An 18,521-nucleotide genomic window follows, 5' to 3' on the forward strand; every position below is an offset into this window, starting at 1 on the left:
GCCAGCTCCCACCCTGCTGCCACAGCTGAGTGGGTACCAGGGAGTGCTAATTAAGCACCATTGAACACGGAGCAGCTGCTGTGCCAGGGCCACAGGAACCCTGGCACATCCCATGGCAGGGACAGGATGGGGGGAGGGCTGAGCTACTGCCCAGGGTCCAGCTGGCCCAGGCAGGGGGGGGAGCCCCCACCAGAGACATCAATCTGAAACAACAAGGAAGTTGCTGGTGTCAGAGCTCCAGCCCATGGCTCAGGCAGCTCCTGCCCCATGTCCTGTGTGAAGATGGGTGCGGCACTGCCCTGGCAAGCAGTGCCCTCAGGAACCACGGCCAGGGGAAACTGTTTACATTGAGGGTGGTGAGACACCGGCACAGGTTGCCCAGAGAGGGGGTAGATGCCTCATTTCGGTCAGCCCTGAGTAACCTGATCTGATGTCCCTGCTCAGCGCAGGGAGGGTGTTGTGGAGGGCTCTGAAAGGTCTCTTCCCACCCAACCCATGCTGTGGTGCTACGAATTGGGTCCTGCCCTGGCCGCTTGGGCTGGTTGGAGGTGAAAGCAGAAAACCCTGCTGAGGGAGGACGAGCAGATCCAAGCCCTGCCAGGGACAGGACAACACAGCCTGCGATCAGGACAGAGCCACAGGCTCCCTGTGACTGCAGCACCCAGGACTGTTCACAGTTCAGTTTGTAAACAATTCCAGAGCAATGCCTGAAAAAAACAACAACCCAATCCCTCCACAGCAACTGCTGAAAAAAACCCTGCCCAGCTTCACTGCAAAGCCCAGGGGGGAAGGCTGCCTCTGCAAACATCCTCCCCACCTTCCTGGATCCAGTCCCTCACTCCTGCCTCCTTTTCCCCTGCAAGTGACTTCTCCAAGGAGCCCCAAGGGTACCTGCCTTGCTCCTGGCCTGTGGGTGATGAGGGCCTGGCAGGGGCTGCTCTACCCCTGCAGCAACACTGGCTAATGCACAGGCTCAAATATCCCTCTGGCTCCTCTGTGCCTGGCTCGGGGTGATGCCAGGGCATCACTGCTGTGGGTTACAGACAAGTCCTCCTGGGCCACCCTGGCACTCAGGATTGTTTTTCTCTCACACACAGAGCTTGTTCTGAAATTTCCTGCCCACATCTCCCCCAGGAGCAGGGAGTAAGAAGGGGAGGGAGGAGGAAAGCAACTCCTGCTCATCCAAAACATTTGCTGTGAAAACATGAGGCTGGGAGAGGAATCAGTGGAACCATTGGAACAGTTTATTGTTAGAGCACACCACAGAGGTCACACAGCACTCCTGGCTCTTCCTCTCAAGGAGACACAGTACAATCTGTTTGGTGCAGGGATTAGGAGAGGAAGCTGCTGGCAATCTGCTCCAAACTTTCCTGTTAGCTCAGTAAACGGCCTCTTTACTGTATTAACAAATCCAAGAGGCTGCATTAACCCTTTCAGCACTAACCTTGCTCCCTCCTGGACCAACTTCCACCCAAGAGCACACACAGCACTAGCAAGCATCACCACGACCCAGTACAGCCTCACTGGGGAGCATTGGCTCCTGTTTCTCCTGCTGCCAGGACATTCATGAGGCAGAAAACTGGAGCACAGGGACTGTGGTGCTCCCTCCCTCCCTGGCTGGGCAACGTGTGCCAACCCTGTTTGACAGGGTTTACACAGTGAAAGCAACAGAGGCTGGGGCTCCCAGGAAAGGTCCCTTCAAGACCTTACTGGGAGAGCCCAGCAGTCACCCCTAGGAGTTAGAGGTTAAACAAAAGGAAACAAGCCGATACCAGGCTGGCACCCAGCTGAAGGAGCCTTGGAAGAAAAGAGTTGCAGGAAACAGCTCCAGACACCACCGAGCTGGTGAGGACAAGGCTCTCTCTGGTGGAACCAGCACGAATTACAAGACAGGATGGGCAACCCAGTGCACAGCTACAGCCTGGCCTGGAGACAAAACCACAGAGGCATAGAGCAAGACACAGCCCTGACCCCTCTTAGCTCCAGATGAGCAGGGTGAAGGCCTGCTGGTTCCAACACTGGCCAGAGCAACCAGCACAAGGAGCAGCTTAAAACTGCTCTGCTCATTCCAGAGGAAGGTTTTCATTCACTGAAGGTAGTAAAGAGGGCTTTGAGGCTGGTGAGGTTCCAGCTTTGCTGTGAAACACGACTTGAGAGAGAGAGAGAGAGAGCACAGTGGAATTGAAGAGAGGGCAGCTCCAGGGTGCTCACTGCCTTGAAGACACAGACGAGAGGAGGAGGATGCCCTGGCCAGTCTTTGGAACGTAACAAACAGAGGTGAGACAAAGCACAACTCAAAACCAGAGCTGCTGCTGGCCCATCACACATGGTGAGCAGTACAGGCTCTGGGATTACTTAGTGTCTAGCACCAGATCTCAGAACCCCAAAGGCAGTCATTGAATGTCCCTCCAAGGACCCTCTGGTCCTTCTTCTGCTGTCACAGAAATAGGATTAAGGATTGTGGCTTCAAAATGTAATAAACAAAGTTCTGCAATGTCCTGAAGAGCATCTGCAACTTGGCAAGCAAGGCTGCTTCCAAGAACAGCTCAATCTGCTCACCACCTGGCAGGGCAGGCAGCTTTGCAGCCACTTCACCATCCAAGCAGACCCAAGTGCCCCACTCCACCAGGGGGCACTCCACAGAGGGCTCAGGAGGAACTGGTATCCCCTCTGACCACTTAAAGAGCAGTCTTTGGAGTGTTGATTAAAGAAGCTTCATGCCTCATGTCTAGTACAGAATAAGCATCATGTTCACTCCAGCTTGACCTTTCCTGTCTCCAACTCTACGAGGAGACATCAAACACGAGCTGACAGCTGGAAACAGAATCGATCTCATCTGAACATTGTGAAGGTGAACTCTGATGATGGTGCAGAGCCAACAAGGGATGACTCCTGGCTCATCAAGTACGTAGAAGTCTCCTTGCTGTAATTTTAAGAGGCTCATCAGATTTCTGTTCACCCCAGGTCTCACTCAGCACCAGGGGTTACCAGAACTGGGGAGGCAGAGCAGGATCTGGAGGGGAATTGTTACCAACTGCCTCTGCCTCTCGTCCTGCCTGATGCCAGCTCTTCACCTCACATGGAGATCAGGCTTTTCCCTCACTCAGCACCGCTGCCTGTGGACACAAAGCCAAGAGAAGACTGCACTTTGCTCAGACCAGACACCCTCCTGCAGCTGCACACGAGGCTGACAGAACTGTTTCCAACCTGCAGCACAGAGCATCGCTGCCTGTGTAGACTCAGGCCTGTGCCTTCTCCCGGCTGTCTGTGCCCTCCCAGGGCCTAGGGCACACTGGCTGGATCTACAGGAGGACAAGACATGCTGGCAGGCCTTCCACAGTCAGAAAAGGACAAGCAAAGAGACCAAGAGGAGTGCAGACACCAGCGTGGCCTGGAAAGCCCTGGAGGGCAGTGGCTTGCTGCTGCCCAGCCTGATGCCCAAGGCAGCAGCTTCAAACATGCTCCCAAGGGTGGGAACTCCTGGGGATTCAGTCAGAGCAAAGGCAGCTCCAGCACTGACATCAAACCTAAGGAAAGCATTTGGCTTTGGAAGTTGGAGAGCTGTTGTTTAATCCCGAGACAGCGCAGCTGAGTGAGTTCAGAATTTAAGTTACCCAAAAAACAGGAAAGGAAAGCACTAGAAAATAATCTTGATACAAGAGCAAAAAAAACCTGCTGAGGGTTCCCCACCCGGCAGGGGGAATCCTGCTCCATCATCTGCCCAGCACAGCTGGGATGCTGCCGAGGCATTGTTTGTTCCCAGCACACGCTGGGATGGCAAACTGTCCTGGGTGCAAGTTAAGTCGGGGGGAATCCCCAGCAGTGGGAGTTAGGATGCTGCCACCAGCTCTGCTTTTGGCCTGTTCTTGACAGGTGATGCTTCTGTGGAAGAAAAAGAAACTTGTTAGAGAAGCAGAGAATGCAAACAGTCTCCAGGCACCTCCCAAGGAAAGGCTGGGAACTCTTCATTCCCTTCTGTGCAGAGCAATAAATGCTTGCAGCACAGCACCTGCAAAGTCACTGAGATAATAAAAGTTTGGTTTATATCACCCCCCCCAAACCAAGCTCCTTTTTCACAGCACCTCAAGAACAGAGTTTCAGGACGTACCCAACACAACCTTGCAAAGCCACCAGCCCAGTGACACCAATCTAGGGCAGTGGCTTCTCAGAGGGCAGTAGCAGACAAGCTTTTCCCCTCACCTCTTTCACCTAATGAGTCTAAACGAGGCTCAACCAGCTGCAAGCAGCAGGGGCAATGACATTGTTTGCCCACCCTGCTGCCAGCACAGAGAGGACATCTGATCCGTGTTTACCATTAAACAAGCACTGAGAAGTAGGCAGCTCCATTCCCCACACCCCAGGTTGCTGCCAGGCAGACTCCATGCAAGCCTCTACAGCTCCTGGTTTCATGGTCCAGCTTCTGCAACCTATGGTTCTGTGTTCTGCTGTCCCAGGAAACAAATTCTTGACCAGACTGGCTTCTCAGCTAAGTCCAGCTCCACTTCATTGCTTGTCTCCAAGAGTAGCTTTCAGCTTCAGTTCCCCAGCCTGGATAGACTTCTGGTGATGCTCTATGAAGGCTTCTTGCTCAGCAGGCCAGCACGGCCGACTTGGCCACTGCTTCAGAAGCTCTCTCCCACTTCCCTCTTGACACACAGCTGACCAAATCCCATTGCTGAGGTTCTGGATTGCTCGGGAGCAAACTCACACACATCACCAGCTGTGCAGAGCTTGTGCTCCACCAGTCCTGGAACTGCAGGACTGCTGCAGTCCTCACCCAGACAGTTCACCACGACTGGAGCAAGCTCCCCAGAGTTACAAGTCATGAGGAGCTTCCATGGAATCCAGTTCTGTGCAGTGTGCACATCCCCAGCCGTGGTCACCAGAAGCTGTTCCTGCCCCGTTCCTGTGTGTGGCGATGACAGGCAGGGAGCAGATCCAGGCGGTGTGAGAGAGTTGTGTGTGGGTCATGCAGACAGTCAAGGAAGGAGTCCCTCATGAAGCTCCACAACAGAACACCCACAGGGTGTTTCAGAGCAGCTGAGTGTCTCACAGCAGGCACAAACTAACTTCAGAACAGCAGACATAACTTTCTCTTCAAGAACAAGGACTAGATGCTGACTGAGTGAAGAGGCTTGAGCCAAGGCTCAAGTTTGGTCATTTGGATTTGTCAGAGCTGCAGGAGGTAAGCTCACACAGCCCAGGTCAACAGCGCTTTACCCCAGGAAGCTGAATATTCCTTCACGTTTGCTAGGACAATACTTAAAATAGAAGAGGGTCTCAAGCTATGGCATAGGACTGAGTATGGGAAGCCAAAGGTGCAAAGAGTGAAAGCATACCTGGGATCTTCTCTGGAAGTGGCTCTGAAGGAACTTCTGGAAGCTCCATCTGCTCCTGCAAGAACATTGAAAACAACACATGACACAACCCCCACAGCTCAGCACAGACCTCCACAGCACAGTTTGGTGCAGAGACTCCTTGGGAACAGAATTACAACATTAAGGGATCTCACAAACTAGCTGACATCTGCCCCCTGAACTGCAGCAAGGGTTGTGGCCTTCAGTGCTTCCCAGTGAGGAGTTTCTAGCTATTAAATGAGACTTAACAGGACCCTGCATTAGCTCCTCAAACCAGTGCAAGCTGCAGAGCCTCTCCACCTAGTGTTTGAAAGAGCCACAGACACCAAACGTGGCTGGGGATGACCACGCACACTGAGTGCTGTTATCTGGGTATCACCCAGAGCTTTGGAGATCTTTACCTAGAGAAGTGGAACAGATACCCAGCAAGAACAGAGATCAGCTGGCTGCAACAAACAGCACACAAAGTACAACCCTTAAAAGCAGCCTGATTTAAAACAACCTCAGTGTGTGGAGCAATTAGCTCGATCTTTGATGAACACAGTAATTGGGTGTCAACAGGTGGAACTGGCAGAAAACAAGTTATTGAGAGTGGGGCAAAAGACACTTTCATCTCTACTACAAGCAGAAACCTAAAAAGATGGATTTAAAGTACTTGAAGAACATCAAACCTACCTGAGTAATAGTGTTTAATTCTTCTAGAATGGCATCTTCATCTTCCTCAGTCAGGTTGCCAGCCAGCAGCTCATCTATTTGCTGTGAAAGAGAGGACAAGGCATGTTCTAGTCAGCCACAGCCTGGCAGAAGCAGCTCTATGGCTGGTACAGGCACACAGGAGAGCAACACAAACATGGGGTGAGGGAGTACTCAGGAAAACTAACAAAGCAAATTGCTCTGCAGCACTTAGGATTTCCTTCCCAGACTGATCACCTCTGGCACAAGGCACACACCAGAGCAGCAGCCCTTGCTCACATCTACTCACACACACAGAGTACATACCCTCTGGTACTCCACAGCATCCTGAGTTTCCCCTATTATTCTTTCTACTTCCTCTATTGACATAACCTGAAGAAAAGAACCAAAATCCAGGTGTGAGTGCATGGAGACAGCCACAAGCAGCCAGGTCTTGGCCTAGTCCAAAGCAAGATTGTGCCCAGCTGATTTGGTGATACTCACCTGGTGCATTTTGTTCAGACATTCATTGCCTATTTTCAGACCCTCAATGACCTTCATTTCAATCTGAGTGAATTCAATATCCTGGACCTGAAAGAGAAAGGGAAGCATCACAGGCTGCTAGACTCTTGTTGCTGGACAGATATAGACTGCCATGATCTGCAGGGAAACTGCATGGAGACATCAGTCAAGGTTCTTTCTCCAGAGAACAGAGGATTACATTACACCAGTAAAGCCTTAGCACAGGCACCTGCAAAACCATTCCCAACAGCCCTGGGAGTGACTTTCTAGCTGACAGTCAAAGCTGAGGCCACAGCTTCCTGGACAATCACACTCATTGCTGAAATCAAGGTAGCGAGGCAAGCCCAAGGAAGCTTCCACTGCAGCTGTCCACACTGTGCTTAAAGTTTTAGTAACTTCCAAACCATGTATTTAATACATAACCCACACACAGACAGTGGCAGGAGAGCAGCCAGGAAGAAAGAGAGCTGGGGGTACTGGTAGATAGTAGCTGAACATGTGAGCCCAGGTGGGCAGGAGAGCCAGTGGCATCCTGGCCTGGATCAGGAGCAGTGTGGCCAGTAGGACAAGGGAGGTTATTCTGCCCCTGTACTCAGCACTGGTCAGGCCACACCTTGAGTGCTGTGTCCAGTTCTGGGCTCCTCAATTCAAGAGAGATGTTGAGGTGCTGGAATGTGTCCAGAGAAGGGCAAGGAAGTTGGTGAGGGGCCTGGAGCAGAGTCCTGTGAGGAGAGGCTGAGGGAGCTGGGGGTGTGCAGCCTGCAGAAGAGGAGGCTCAGGGCAAACCTCATTGCTGTCTGCAGCTACCTGAAGGGAAGTTGGAGCCAGGTGGGGTTGGTCTCTTCTGCTAGGCAAGCAGCAACAGAACAAGGGGACACAGTCTCAAGTTGTGCCAGGGGAGGTCTAGGCTGGATGTGAGAAGTTCTTGCCAGAGAGAGTGATTGGCATTGGAATGGGCTGCCCAGGGAGGTGGTGGAGTCGCCGTGCCTGGAGCTGTTCAAGACGAGCCTGGCTGAGGCACTTAGTGCCATGGTCTGGTTGCCTGGACAGGGCTGGGTGCTAGGTTGGACTGTATGGGCTTGGAGGTCTCTTCCAACCTGCTTGATTCTGTGGTTGTTCAGGGACAGGTCATGGCACATGTGCAATTTCAAACACCTGCCTCTCCAAAGTCTCAACCCCTGCTATGGCTTGACAATTAAAATGTGATTCCACACCAGAAAAAGGAACATCCACACCAGAAAAAAGGCTCACACCAGCCAGCTGCTCACTGCTGATTCTCACTCACCATCCTCTCCAGGTTGCTGATTTGGTTTTCTGTTTTGTCTAGAAGCTGCTCTTGGTAGCGTTTCTTCTTTAGCAAGAGCATAGCTTTTCTGGGGGGAAACAGGAGGAGAAAAACTCAGCACAGAGGAAAGCAAAGAAGCCTAAAAGAGCACATCAAAGCCATACTTGTTTCCAAAACAGGAGTGCCAACGAAATGACAACTCTGAACTGCTCCTGTGCAGTACAAGGGTGAGCAACTAAATCATGTAAACTAAACCAAATCGACTCAGTTCACTAAATCTGGTGCCTGAAAACTCAGGTGTGTGCTGTGGATTTAGGATTTCCCTGTGCCAGCTGTGCTGAAGCAGAGCAAGACACAGTCCTTGCGCAGAAGTGACACAGACTCAAAACGTGAACACCTGCAGGACACCTCCGTGCCTGCCGCCGGTGCTGCGGTAAAGCAGCGCTTTGCGACGACCTGATTTAACAGCAGCCGCGGAACAGGGGCTGACCCTCGTCGGTTTAAACACCGAACACCCAACTTCGGCTTGCTCTCTGAAAGAGGACTCTGCCACCACCCCCGCCGCTCACGGACACGACCCAGTGACTTTTCATTTCCAGGGAAAAGGCCCCGTGTGTAGCACTGACACTCCCCGCTCGGGCCAGACCCCAGCACCGCCCTAGCAGTCCCTTCCTCGCTCACTCCTTTTTGCCCTCCTTCAGCAGCTGCCTGGCCAGGGCTCGCTCCCGCTCCAGGTTCTGGCTGATCCGCTTCTGGTACTGCTTCAGCTTGTCCCGCTGCTGCTTCAGTTGCTGCAAGACGGAGAGGGGCAGACAGTCACAACTCGAGCCCAGACGGTCCCAGCACTCCCGGAGCGCTCCTACAACCCTCCTGCCGGCTCGCACGGGTCCGGTCTCGCCCCGCCGTGTCACGAACGCCGGGGCTACACCAGCAGCCGCCGTTACAGCGACTGGACCGCCCCGCTTCGCCTCCTCCGCCTTTCCAAGCCCAGCCTGGAGCTGGCAGCCGGTCGGGGACCAAGTCCAGGCCGGGAAGGGCGGCGGCAGGCCCGCTGACAGCGGCTCCGCCGCTCCCTGCGCAGGGGACCGCGCCGGCGCTGACAGAGACGGGCCCGGCCTCCTCCGCGGCCCCTGCCCAGCTTTCTCTGCGGCCCCGGCCTGGCACCCCCGGCTCCCCCACCGTGCCAGCCCAGCTCCGCCCTCACCAGCACCGCCTTGTCCTGCTCGGTGACGCGGCTCCGCCGCTTCCTCCCGAACAGGTTCCCCATGGCCCCGCCGCCTGCCGCCGCTCCTGCCCCGGCGGCGCGGCCGCCCCGCCCCGGCCCCCGGCCCCGCCCATCGACGGCGGCCGCGCAGGGCCGAGCCCGGCAGAAGGCAAAGGCGAACGTGAGAACGGCGCAGGAGCCGACAAAGGCCACCGGAGGGCGCTGTGGGGGCGCGGCGGGAACGGGCGGCGACAATGGGGAGAGCTATAGGGGGTCCATGGCGGCATATGGGATCGGTGCACTCTAGGGGATAAGAGGGGCTATAGGGGATGGCGGTGCAGGAGATGAGGATGTAGGTGATGGGAAGCTATAGGGAATGAGGGTATGGGCATAAGGAGTATAAGGGATGGGGCGGGGGGTACGGAGTGGGAGCTATGGGGGATGGAGGGGATAGGGGCTGGGGAGCTGTGAGGGATGAGGAGTGCAGGGGACATCGCTTAAGGGGATGGCGAGCTCTAGGGGGTGAGAGTGTGGCTGATGGGGGGCTATGGGCAATGAGGGCTATGGGTGGCAGCAGGTAGGACACGAAGAGGCTCTAGGGCACGGGGGTGCTACAGGACCACCTGAGTGGTGATGGATGGAGACCCTCGTCCCCAGCTGCCCCTGCAGGGAGATGTTCCTGTGTCCCTGCACAGGAGAGGCTCTGCTGCTGCCCGTGGGTTTGGGCTCCTGGGGGTTCCCCGGGCAGAAACGAGCGAGTCCCCACCACAAACGCCCCAGCGGTGCGGACAGGGGACGCAGCAGGGGGCTGGGTGGGTACGGCCGTGGCTGTCACTTCGGCTTTACTGAGCCCGTGGGTCATGCCAAAGGCTCTCTATTGCCCAGGGAGCTGCAAATCTTGCCCTGGCTGTCGTCCCCTCCACAGCCATTCCCACTCTCCCTTCCCATCCCATTCCAAAGCTCAGCCCCAGCTCCTTTGCAGGGCTTTGCCTGGAGGGAGACCACAGCCTCCCCCCCCCCTCCAACCACACAGAGCCTGCCTAGCCCAAACGTGGTTGTCTTCTCATGTGCCCCACAGCATGGCACCCCAAAGCCATCAGGGCTCGCTGAAATGACTTGGCCTCAGAAGTGAGGTGCCAGAAAATGCCTCCCTTCCTCACTGCTGCAGCTCTCAGACCATCCAGCTCCTTGTGTTGCACCCTCCTTATGGCTTTGCCTCCGGAGGTGGTCAGAGTGCATCCCTCTCGTGGCCATAATGCTGAGCCAGGTCCTGGTGACAGCAGAAGTTAAACCCGTGTGGAAGATGGTCCCCAGTGCCACGGTCCCAGGGATGCTGAGCCCCTCAGATGCCATGTTTAACCCCACTGGTGCCCAGGCAGATGCTCAGTGCTGCCAGGACCCTGAATCCAAGGTGCAGCAGGGACACAACCAACATCTTGGGGGCTTCAATGGTTGCCCTAACAGCTCTTCCTACCCTCTGCCCACTGTGCCTTTGCCAGTGACCCCAGAACAGGAAGCTGTGGTGCTGGTGGGCAGAGCTCCAGCCAGGACCTAGCAGGACTGTACCAACATCAGGCAGCGTGGAGCAAAACTGGAAGTGTGTAGATTCAGACTGGATGTCAGGAAGCTCTTCACCATGAGGGTGGTGAGACCCTGGAAGGGGTTGCCCAGAGAGGTGGTAGAAGACTCATCCCTGGAGGTCTTCAAGGCCAGGCTGGATGTGGCTCTGAGCAACCTGATCTAGTGTGAGATGTCCCTGCCCATGGCAGGGGTTTGGAACTGGATGATGCTTGTGGTCTCTTCCAGCCCTGACAATTCACAGGATCACAGATGTTAGGGGTTGGAAGGGACCCAAGGAGACTGAGTCCAAACCCCTGCCAGAGCAGGACCACATGATCTAGCACAGATCAGAGAGGAACACATCCAGAGAGGCCTTGGAAGTCTCCAGGGAAGGACAATTCTGTGATTCTATGACAGTGCTGGTGGAAAGGACACCCTGGGTTGAGGACAAAGAAGAGACAGTGCTCTGCAGGCCCTCAGGACAACAACGACTTCTAGTTTATTTGGTGGCTCTGGGCCACAGCCACCACTCCATCTGGGACTCAAGACAACCCCCACTCCCTTCCTGCAGAGCTGAAAAGGAGAAAACATCACATTCCTGCTGAGCCTCAGCAGCAGTGACCTGCCCTTACCCAAGTGTCTTTCCCCCAGGGTCTCCATGTGTCACCATCTTTTTCTTTGCAGGGAAACGACCCAGCCCCACCCAGCCCACCCCCTCAAACACAACTTGGTTCCTTCATGGGCTGCAGCTGTCTCCCCCTCCTCACTTAGAATCACAGAATCAAGCAGGTTGGAAGAGACCTCCAAGATCATCCCAGTCCAACCTAGCACCCAGCCCTTTCCAATCAACCAGACCATGGCACTAAGTGCCTCAGCCAGGCTTTGCTTGAGCACCTCCAGGGACAGTGACTCCACCACCTCCCTGGGCAGCCCATTCCAATGCCAATCACTCTCTCTGACAACAACTTCCTAACAACATCCAGCCTAGACCTCCCCTGGCACAACTGCAGACTGTGTCCCCTTGTTCTGTTGCTGCTTGCCTGGCAGAGAGACCAACCTCACCTGGCTACAGCCTCCCTTCAGGTAGCTGCAGACAGCAATGAGCTCTGCCCTGAGCCTCCTCTTCTGCAGGCTGCACACCCCCAGCTCCCTCAGCCTCTCCTCACAGGGCTGTGCTCCAGGCCCCTCACCAGCTTTGTCTCCCTCCTCTGGACACATTCCAGTATCTCAACATCTCTCTTGAATAGAGGAGCCCAGAACTGGACACAGTACTCAAGGTGTGGCCTGACCACTGCTCATCAAGTCCACCCCCCCTGCCAGAGCAGGACCATAACTGACCTCATTAATGTTTATAAATATGTAAAGGATGAGTGCCAGGCTGGAGCCAGGCTCTGCTGGGTGATGCCCAGTGACAGGACAAGGAGCAATGGGTGGAAGCTGAGGCATAGGAAGTTTCATGTAAACATGAGGAATTTTTTTCACTGCAAGGGTAACAGAGCACTGGTGACTCCACCACCTCCCTGGGCAGCCCATTCCAATGCCAATCACTCTCTCTGACAACAACTTCCTCCTAACACCCAGTCTAGACCTGCCCTGGCACAGCTTGAGACTGTGTCCCCTTGTTCTGTTGCTGCTTGCCTGGCAGAAGAGACCAACTCCCACCTAGCTCCAACCTCCCTTCAGGTAGTTGCAGACAGCAATGAGCTCACTTCCACCCCAGGAAACAATCCTCAGGCTGGGAAATTGTTTCTGCATTTATTTTTTATTAACCATTTATCTGTAATTGTTTTACTCTCACATTACAATCGTGTGGGTTTGCTTGCTGTGGTTTGGGGGTGGGGGTGAGGGGAAGGGGAGGATGTGTTTGGGTTTTTTTTTTTTTTTTTAACTTTATTTTTAATTGCTTTTTTTTTTGTTTAAATTTATTTTTTGTAAAATAAATAGAGAGAAGTGAAATTTATTTATTTATTTACTTATTTATTTTTTAGGTAGGGATGTTCTCCAGATCCTTGGGTTCAACTCCATGATTGAATCTCTGCCGTCAAGACCTGTGAAAACGCAGCCCACAAGCACAAGCTTCAAAGATGAAAGCTAAACAGGTCGAGTAGAGTTAAAAACCACCTCCTGGCCGAGGTGGGGGGGGGGGAAGGGGGACCTCAGCTGGCGAGGAGCAGCAGCTTCCCCCACCGCTCAGCTTTGCACTGTGCCAGGTTCTTCTTGTTCCTTTTGTGAGTACACTGATACAAGTTAAAAACCTACTGTGGTGGTTTGATTTCTGTTTGTCGGTTGGGGGTTTGTTTTTAAGCTGTGTTTAAGTTAATCAGTTACGTGCAGACCCCAAAACTCCAGCTCTGCACTTGCCAGCCCCTGGCACGGGCAGGGTGGAGGAGCTGCACACCGCCGAGAACGATGCCAGGGCAGCAGAAATGAAACCCTGCGTGGAAGATGGTCCCCAGTGGTGCTGAGCCCTTCAGGTGCCGTGTGCCATTTAACCACCCCCCCCCGGTGCCCAGGCAGATGCTCAGTGCTGCCATGTCTATGAAGCCAAGGATGTGACCACCCACATCTTGGTGGCTTTGATGGCTGTCCCAACGGCAGGAGCGGGTTGGGAAGAGGCACAGCTCTGTTAGATCATAATTAACTTTTGGTAACTTCAAAGTGGACTTTTTTAGGTAGTTTTTAGCCTCTGATTCATCCCCCTGTGATGTGGCCCTCAGCCTTCCTGCTTACAGGGGCAGGCAGCGATGGCGCTCAGGGTTAAGGACACAGCACCCAACCGTCAGCATCTGCTCCACCTCCATGGCTCAATGACCCTCAGCACAGCCAGCATGCAGATGAGCAGGCAGCACTTCAGGTCGGGATGCCCTGCAGTGAGCCTGGGACAGCCACCAGGCCACCTCCACAACCCCCACGTGTCTCTACACGTATAGGAAGCAGTTTTCTGGTGTACAAGGAGCAGTGACAGGTCAGATGTGCTCCACAGGCGCCATGGCAGAGGTGAAGCTGCCACCAGCACAGGGAGAGAATGTTTCTCACCCCTTTCCTCTTCAGTACTTCCTTCAGTGTCAGTGAAGTGTCAGTGCCATCACCAGTGGAGTTTGCTGGGGGCCTGCAGCCCCTGTGATACCAGCTAGAATCAAAACTGGGGACTTCTGGACTCAGCAGGTCACCCTTTGTCACCACAGCGATGTTTGCACAGTGCAAGTTCTGCTCTTGGCCAGCTAAATTGCACTTCGAGGGAGCTTGAAAGAAACCTGCCCTCTGGCTTTGCCTCTCCCTTCCCCACACCCATCTCCAGACCCAGGGCAGAACTGAAGGGACAGAAGGTGCAAAAGATGGAGCAGGCTTTCCCCTAGACAGCTGGGTCAAAGCTGTTCTGCTCCAAGCAGGATGACCTACTGCCTTTCCTCTCTTCAGTGATTCTCTTGTGCTCAGACCGTGTGTGGTTACAAACCCAGTTCTGCAGGGACAACAGAGAAGCCACAGGCAGATCTGCACAGAGTGTGCAGCTGCAGACACACAGCAGCAAGTGTGCAAATTCTCCTGACCATCACCTTGCTGAGTAAGAATCACATGTGAGCAAATGAAAGCCTGTGGCTTGGGCCTGGAGCCTCTCTCACTGTCCAGGTAGAGCTCCTAGGCTGTCAAGTAAGAGCCTAAACCATCACAACGTGTTTGTGGAGTTCACCATGGGCAGAAGGGCAACTGACTGCAGAAGTAACAGTGACTGAGATAGCCCAAACCTCGCCACCAGCACTGTGTGCTTGAGTGGAAAGTGCTTACTGAGTGACTTGTTCCAGGCTTGTGGGGACGTCAGAGATGCTCGTTCTCTTTCTTCCCTCTTCTTGTATGTGCAACTGTATAGTGGCATCCTGCCCTGCTCCTGTCATCTCCTCAAGGTTCCAGCCTCTCCTTGCCACCAGTTGCCTTCTGTCCTTGCTTCCACTGGAGAGGATGCTGCAGAGGACGAGGTTCATGCAGGGGAGACACTCTCCTGCCTGCCTTGCCCACGCTCAGGCAGTGCAGAAGCACACAGGTTGCTGTGCAGGTGGACAGCTCAGGTGCAGGAATTCCTCTCTGGCAGAGGGTAGGCAGCAGCTGGAGGGGTCCTGTGGTCTGGCCGAACGCAGAGAGCTGTAGGCGAGTCCTGACTTCCTACGCTCCAGCCAAACAAAGAAACAAAGGCTCAGCCAAGAAAGCCCTTTTGCAAGGGCATTGCCTCATCCAGTCCCTCCATGCCCAGGAGCTGTGTTTCTAATGGAGAAGCCAACCACTGGGAATGAAAAGAAAAAGTTCCTTGTCTGTAGCTTTTAGAGGATATAGCTGGGGAAAAAAAAAACCCAACAAAACAAAACAGAGCAACGACAAAAAAAAAAGAACAAAGGAGATTGTCTCTCTTCCCCTTGTCAAAACCATCAGTAGCTAAGTCAGAACAAAAGTGTTCAAGTTATGGGTTGCAGCAGCAGCCAACACTAAACATTCAAGTCGATAATTTCACTATGTACAGGGTGGGTGAGCCACGGCCCTGCCCGCTGGGACGCCCTTCTCCAGTGCCACTGCCACCAGCCGTTATCTGATCCTCTTCTCCACTGAGTACACCGAGATGTAGTAGTCATTGCTGCCGACTGCCAGATGAGGCTGTGGAAAGAGCACACACGGGGAGGGGGGGAGGAGATGAGCCATGCCCAGGTGCCAGGCGGCGAGGAGGGGGCACACCGCGGGCGCAACGGGAAGCACCGACATTTACGCCGGGAGCACCCAGATGCTCCAGAGCTCTGAAGTGCATCTGCCAACGCAGCTCTGACGACAGCTCTGCCAGCACCGACCTCGTCCCAGCGAGTTATAGACCCATTTCAGCCAGAGGGGGAAAAAAAATGATGGCGACTATTAGTTGCCAACTGCTGACATAATTTTTCTAAACGACTGCAAATCTGCTCGTTAGGAACCGGCCTGGACTGGAAATGAGCATCCCCTCCAGTGAGAGGCCCAGAACAACCCCAGCCGTGGGGGCCTGGGCTGGACAGGGCTTGGTTTGTTTGCTTATTGAAAGAGCAAAACATTTGTAATGCTCAGCTCCTTCTTTCTCCACCCCCCACCCCCTGCAACCTGCGGGTCTGCAAGGTGGCTCTGCAAGCCCGAGGAGCTGAGCTCTCCTCTAACCTCGCTGCCTGCAGGATGCTCTCCCTCCCCTCCCTTTGTCATTCCCATTCCATATTAAATATTTGTGTTCTGATCTGCAGGTTTCTAAAATAACTCTCTGTCTAAATGCCTTCTTTAACCTCCTCCTGATTCTCCTACCCCTTCACGTCCTTCTCTCAAGCTTTCAATCTCCTTCATTTACTCTCATCTCCGGGTGAGCAGAAGTCCATAAAGCAGATGGGCACCTGCCTCCTAATTAAGGAGGAACCAGATCCTGTCTCTAACAACTACTGCAGAGCCACCTCAGCTGTGACATATTCCAACATGTCCTTTCTACTCTGATTCATTTGAGACTTCAGCAGCTTATGCCTTTAATTTCTGCAGTTCTCTCCTTTTCCTGACGTGCACAGCACCAGGTCTTCCTAAAGCCTTACGTAAGGCAGTGTAAAAGCAGCCCCAAGGGACACAAGGGTGAGCCCACCAGCTGCAAGAGAAGAGGCACAGAATAAATAAGCACATCAAATGTTGTGTGCTGGAAGTGAGAAGCTGCTCCTCTCCACTCAGCTCCAGGCAAATTCAGCTCGGACGACCGCTGTGGCAAGAACCGCAGAGCTGAGCAGGGTCAGGCTGATGGGAGGAAATGGGAACAGTACATCAAATTGGTCTGCAAGTTAAAAGGGCTTAGCTGGTGGGAGTCCTGTGCTAGTCTCAGGTGAACGTCACAAACTGGCAGCACCACCAGCACGGTTGTCTGGGACACCTGGAGGACAAGCACCAAGGAGCTGAGCCAAGTTAGGCTCAAAGCACCCTTGGAAAACAAGGCTGGGCAGCATCTTGCTGTGCTAGAGGAGTCTCTGTGCCTCTTCCTCTTCCAACAGGGACATTAACTAAGAAACACCAATTCCATAAAGACAGAGAATACAGACCCAGTGAGGATGGAAAGCCAGGCAGCTGATGGCTCCAACTCTCTGTCCCATGAAACCATCGTAGTATTTGATGTTGTTGATCAGCTCCCCATTGCCATTGTAGATTGCAGTGAACTGATTCATTGAGCCACTGGAAAGGAATCAAGAGAAGATGAGGCCACCCAGAGTGCCATGGGAACAACAATAGTGCTGCCTACAGCCCTCTTCTCCAGCTGGGTCAACTTGAGATGCACATCAAACCAGTGTCCTTGTAAATGGGGAGACTGACTTCAACCATACCATGGCAACCTCAGTGCAGAGACCTCCAGAAGGGCTGCAGCCAGAGGTACCTCTTACACTGAGATAGGAAAATGTGAGAAGATGATGCACACACATGCTGGGAGCAGATCCCTCAACCATCTCTGAGATGGCTGTGGAGCAGCTGCTGCTTCCCATTCAGAGCCTCAAAACAAGGACCTGACATAAGAGTGTGAGACCCTCCACCATCACTGCCAGTCACCAGTGAAAAGGCTTCACTAATGCAAGCAACTGATAACATTTCTGAGCTGCAAACATGGGAAGGAAGCTGCATCAAAACCCCAAACCCAACAAAACCCCATGAATGATGTCTGCAGAGACAAACTGGCTTCTCTGTTCACTCCAGGGATCACAAAGTCCCAGCACGGTGCGGGGTTGGAAGTGACCTCTGGAGATCATCTAGTCCAACTTCCCTGCTACAACCAGGGTAACCCAGAGCAGATTGCTCTGGACTGTTCAGGTGGGTTTGGAATCTCTCCAGAGAAGGAGACTCCACAGCCTCTCTGGGCATCCTGCTCCAGGGCTTTGCCATCCTCAAAGTGAAGAAGCTTTTACTTGTGTTTAGGTGGAACTCGCTGTGTTCTAGCTTGTGACTGTTGCCCCTTGCCCTGGTACTGGGCACCACTGAAAAGAGTCTGTCCCCTGATGGATGCAGGAGATGAAATGAGAACTTACCATGCAAAGAGGTTGGCTTGTGGGTGAATGTCAAGGGCTGTCAGCCCTTTGACTATCTGAAGGACCTTCATGGACTCTGGCATCCGGGGGTCAAAGAACCGCACATCTCCGTTCACACTGCCAACACACAAGTTTCACAAGGTCAGGCTGTTCCCAAACCAGATCCTGCACCTCCATCAGAAAAGCAGGACTGAGGAGATAAAGACCTCCACCTTCTCCATCAGCACAGCAGAACTCCCACCAGTGTCACTCAGAGCTGGTACCAACCACAGCACATTAAGAGCTGTGCGAACAGCTCTGCCTCTGCCCTCAGGAGCAATCCATTATTACTTTTATTGCTTCCAGCTCGTCAAGGCTGCAAAAACCTTTAGTGCTGTGTCATACTCAATACACTGAGCTGCATGTCAGACCCCAATTCCTGTTCCTGCTCACACTAGGAAATTGTATTAGGAACCCCTAACCAGATGGGATCTGCTGGTAGCATCCATTACACCAAACGTGGGCACAGATGCACAGGCCTTGGCTGTCCAAAGTACTCTGCGACCAAGCATAACAGAGCCTGCTCATGCTCAGGCCATGTGTCAGTCCTGCTAATGGTGAGGAAAGCAAGAGTGGTAGTGGCAAGATGCTTTCCTTGGTACATCAAGCACCTTTCAGACACAAATGATTTCTTGTTAAGTGATGCCTCTGAAATACATCAGGAGAATCACAGCTGCTAGAAGTGAAGAAGGTGTATCTTCTCCTGCAGCCCTGGAACTGAGGACTGAAGATGTTGCTCTGGTACTTCTGCTCTTCTGAGCTGCTGGTTGACTAGTGTGCATGAAGACAAACAAAGCTTCTTGCAGATGGCACCAAACTGTGTGGCACAGTTGACTTGTTAGAGG

The 18,521-nt window shown here is 53.6% G+C and overlaps 2 protein-coding genes across 2 annotated transcripts in view; both read right to left on the minus strand.

The window, feature by feature from the left end:
- Positions 1 to 3,545: 3,545 nt before the first annotated feature.
- CHMP6 (charged multivesicular body protein 6) lies at positions 3,546 to 9,145 on the minus strand. Its single transcript, XM_064150736.1, has 8 exons — positions 9,041 to 9,145; positions 8,518 to 8,627; positions 7,837 to 7,924; positions 6,534 to 6,620; positions 6,357 to 6,422; positions 6,033 to 6,113; positions 5,340 to 5,394; positions 3,546 to 3,882 (listed from the first exon to the last, which is right to left on the minus strand). The coding sequence occupies exons 1-8, from the start codon at positions 9,101 to 9,103 to the stop codon at positions 3,830 to 3,832; spliced, it is 603 nt and encodes a 200-aa protein (XP_064006806.1). The 5' UTR covers positions 9,104 to 9,145; the 3' UTR covers positions 3,546 to 3,829.
- A 3,198-nt stretch (positions 9,146 to 12,343) lies between these two features.
- RPTOR (regulatory associated protein of MTOR complex 1) overlaps positions 12,344 to 18,521 on the minus strand; it is a 219,516-nt gene continuing 213,338 nt past the window's right edge. Inside the window, exons 33-35 of the mRNA XM_064150737.1 lie at positions 17,638 to 17,754; positions 16,666 to 16,795; positions 12,344 to 15,238 (exon numbers count right to left, since the gene is read on the minus strand). Coding sequence (XP_064006807.1) covers positions 15,170 to 15,238; positions 16,666 to 16,795; positions 17,638 to 17,754 — 316 coding nt within the window. The 3' untranslated portion in view covers positions 12,344 to 15,169. The remainder of the gene's footprint in view (positions 15,239 to 16,665; positions 16,796 to 17,637; positions 17,755 to 18,521) is intronic.

The sequence above is a fragment of the Pogoniulus pusillus genome, chromosome 11 (genome assembly GCF_015220805.1).
Source record: "Pogoniulus pusillus isolate bPogPus1 chromosome 11, bPogPus1.pri, whole genome shotgun sequence".
Lineage (NCBI taxonomy): Eukaryota > Metazoa > Chordata > Aves > Piciformes > Lybiidae > Pogoniulus > Pogoniulus pusillus.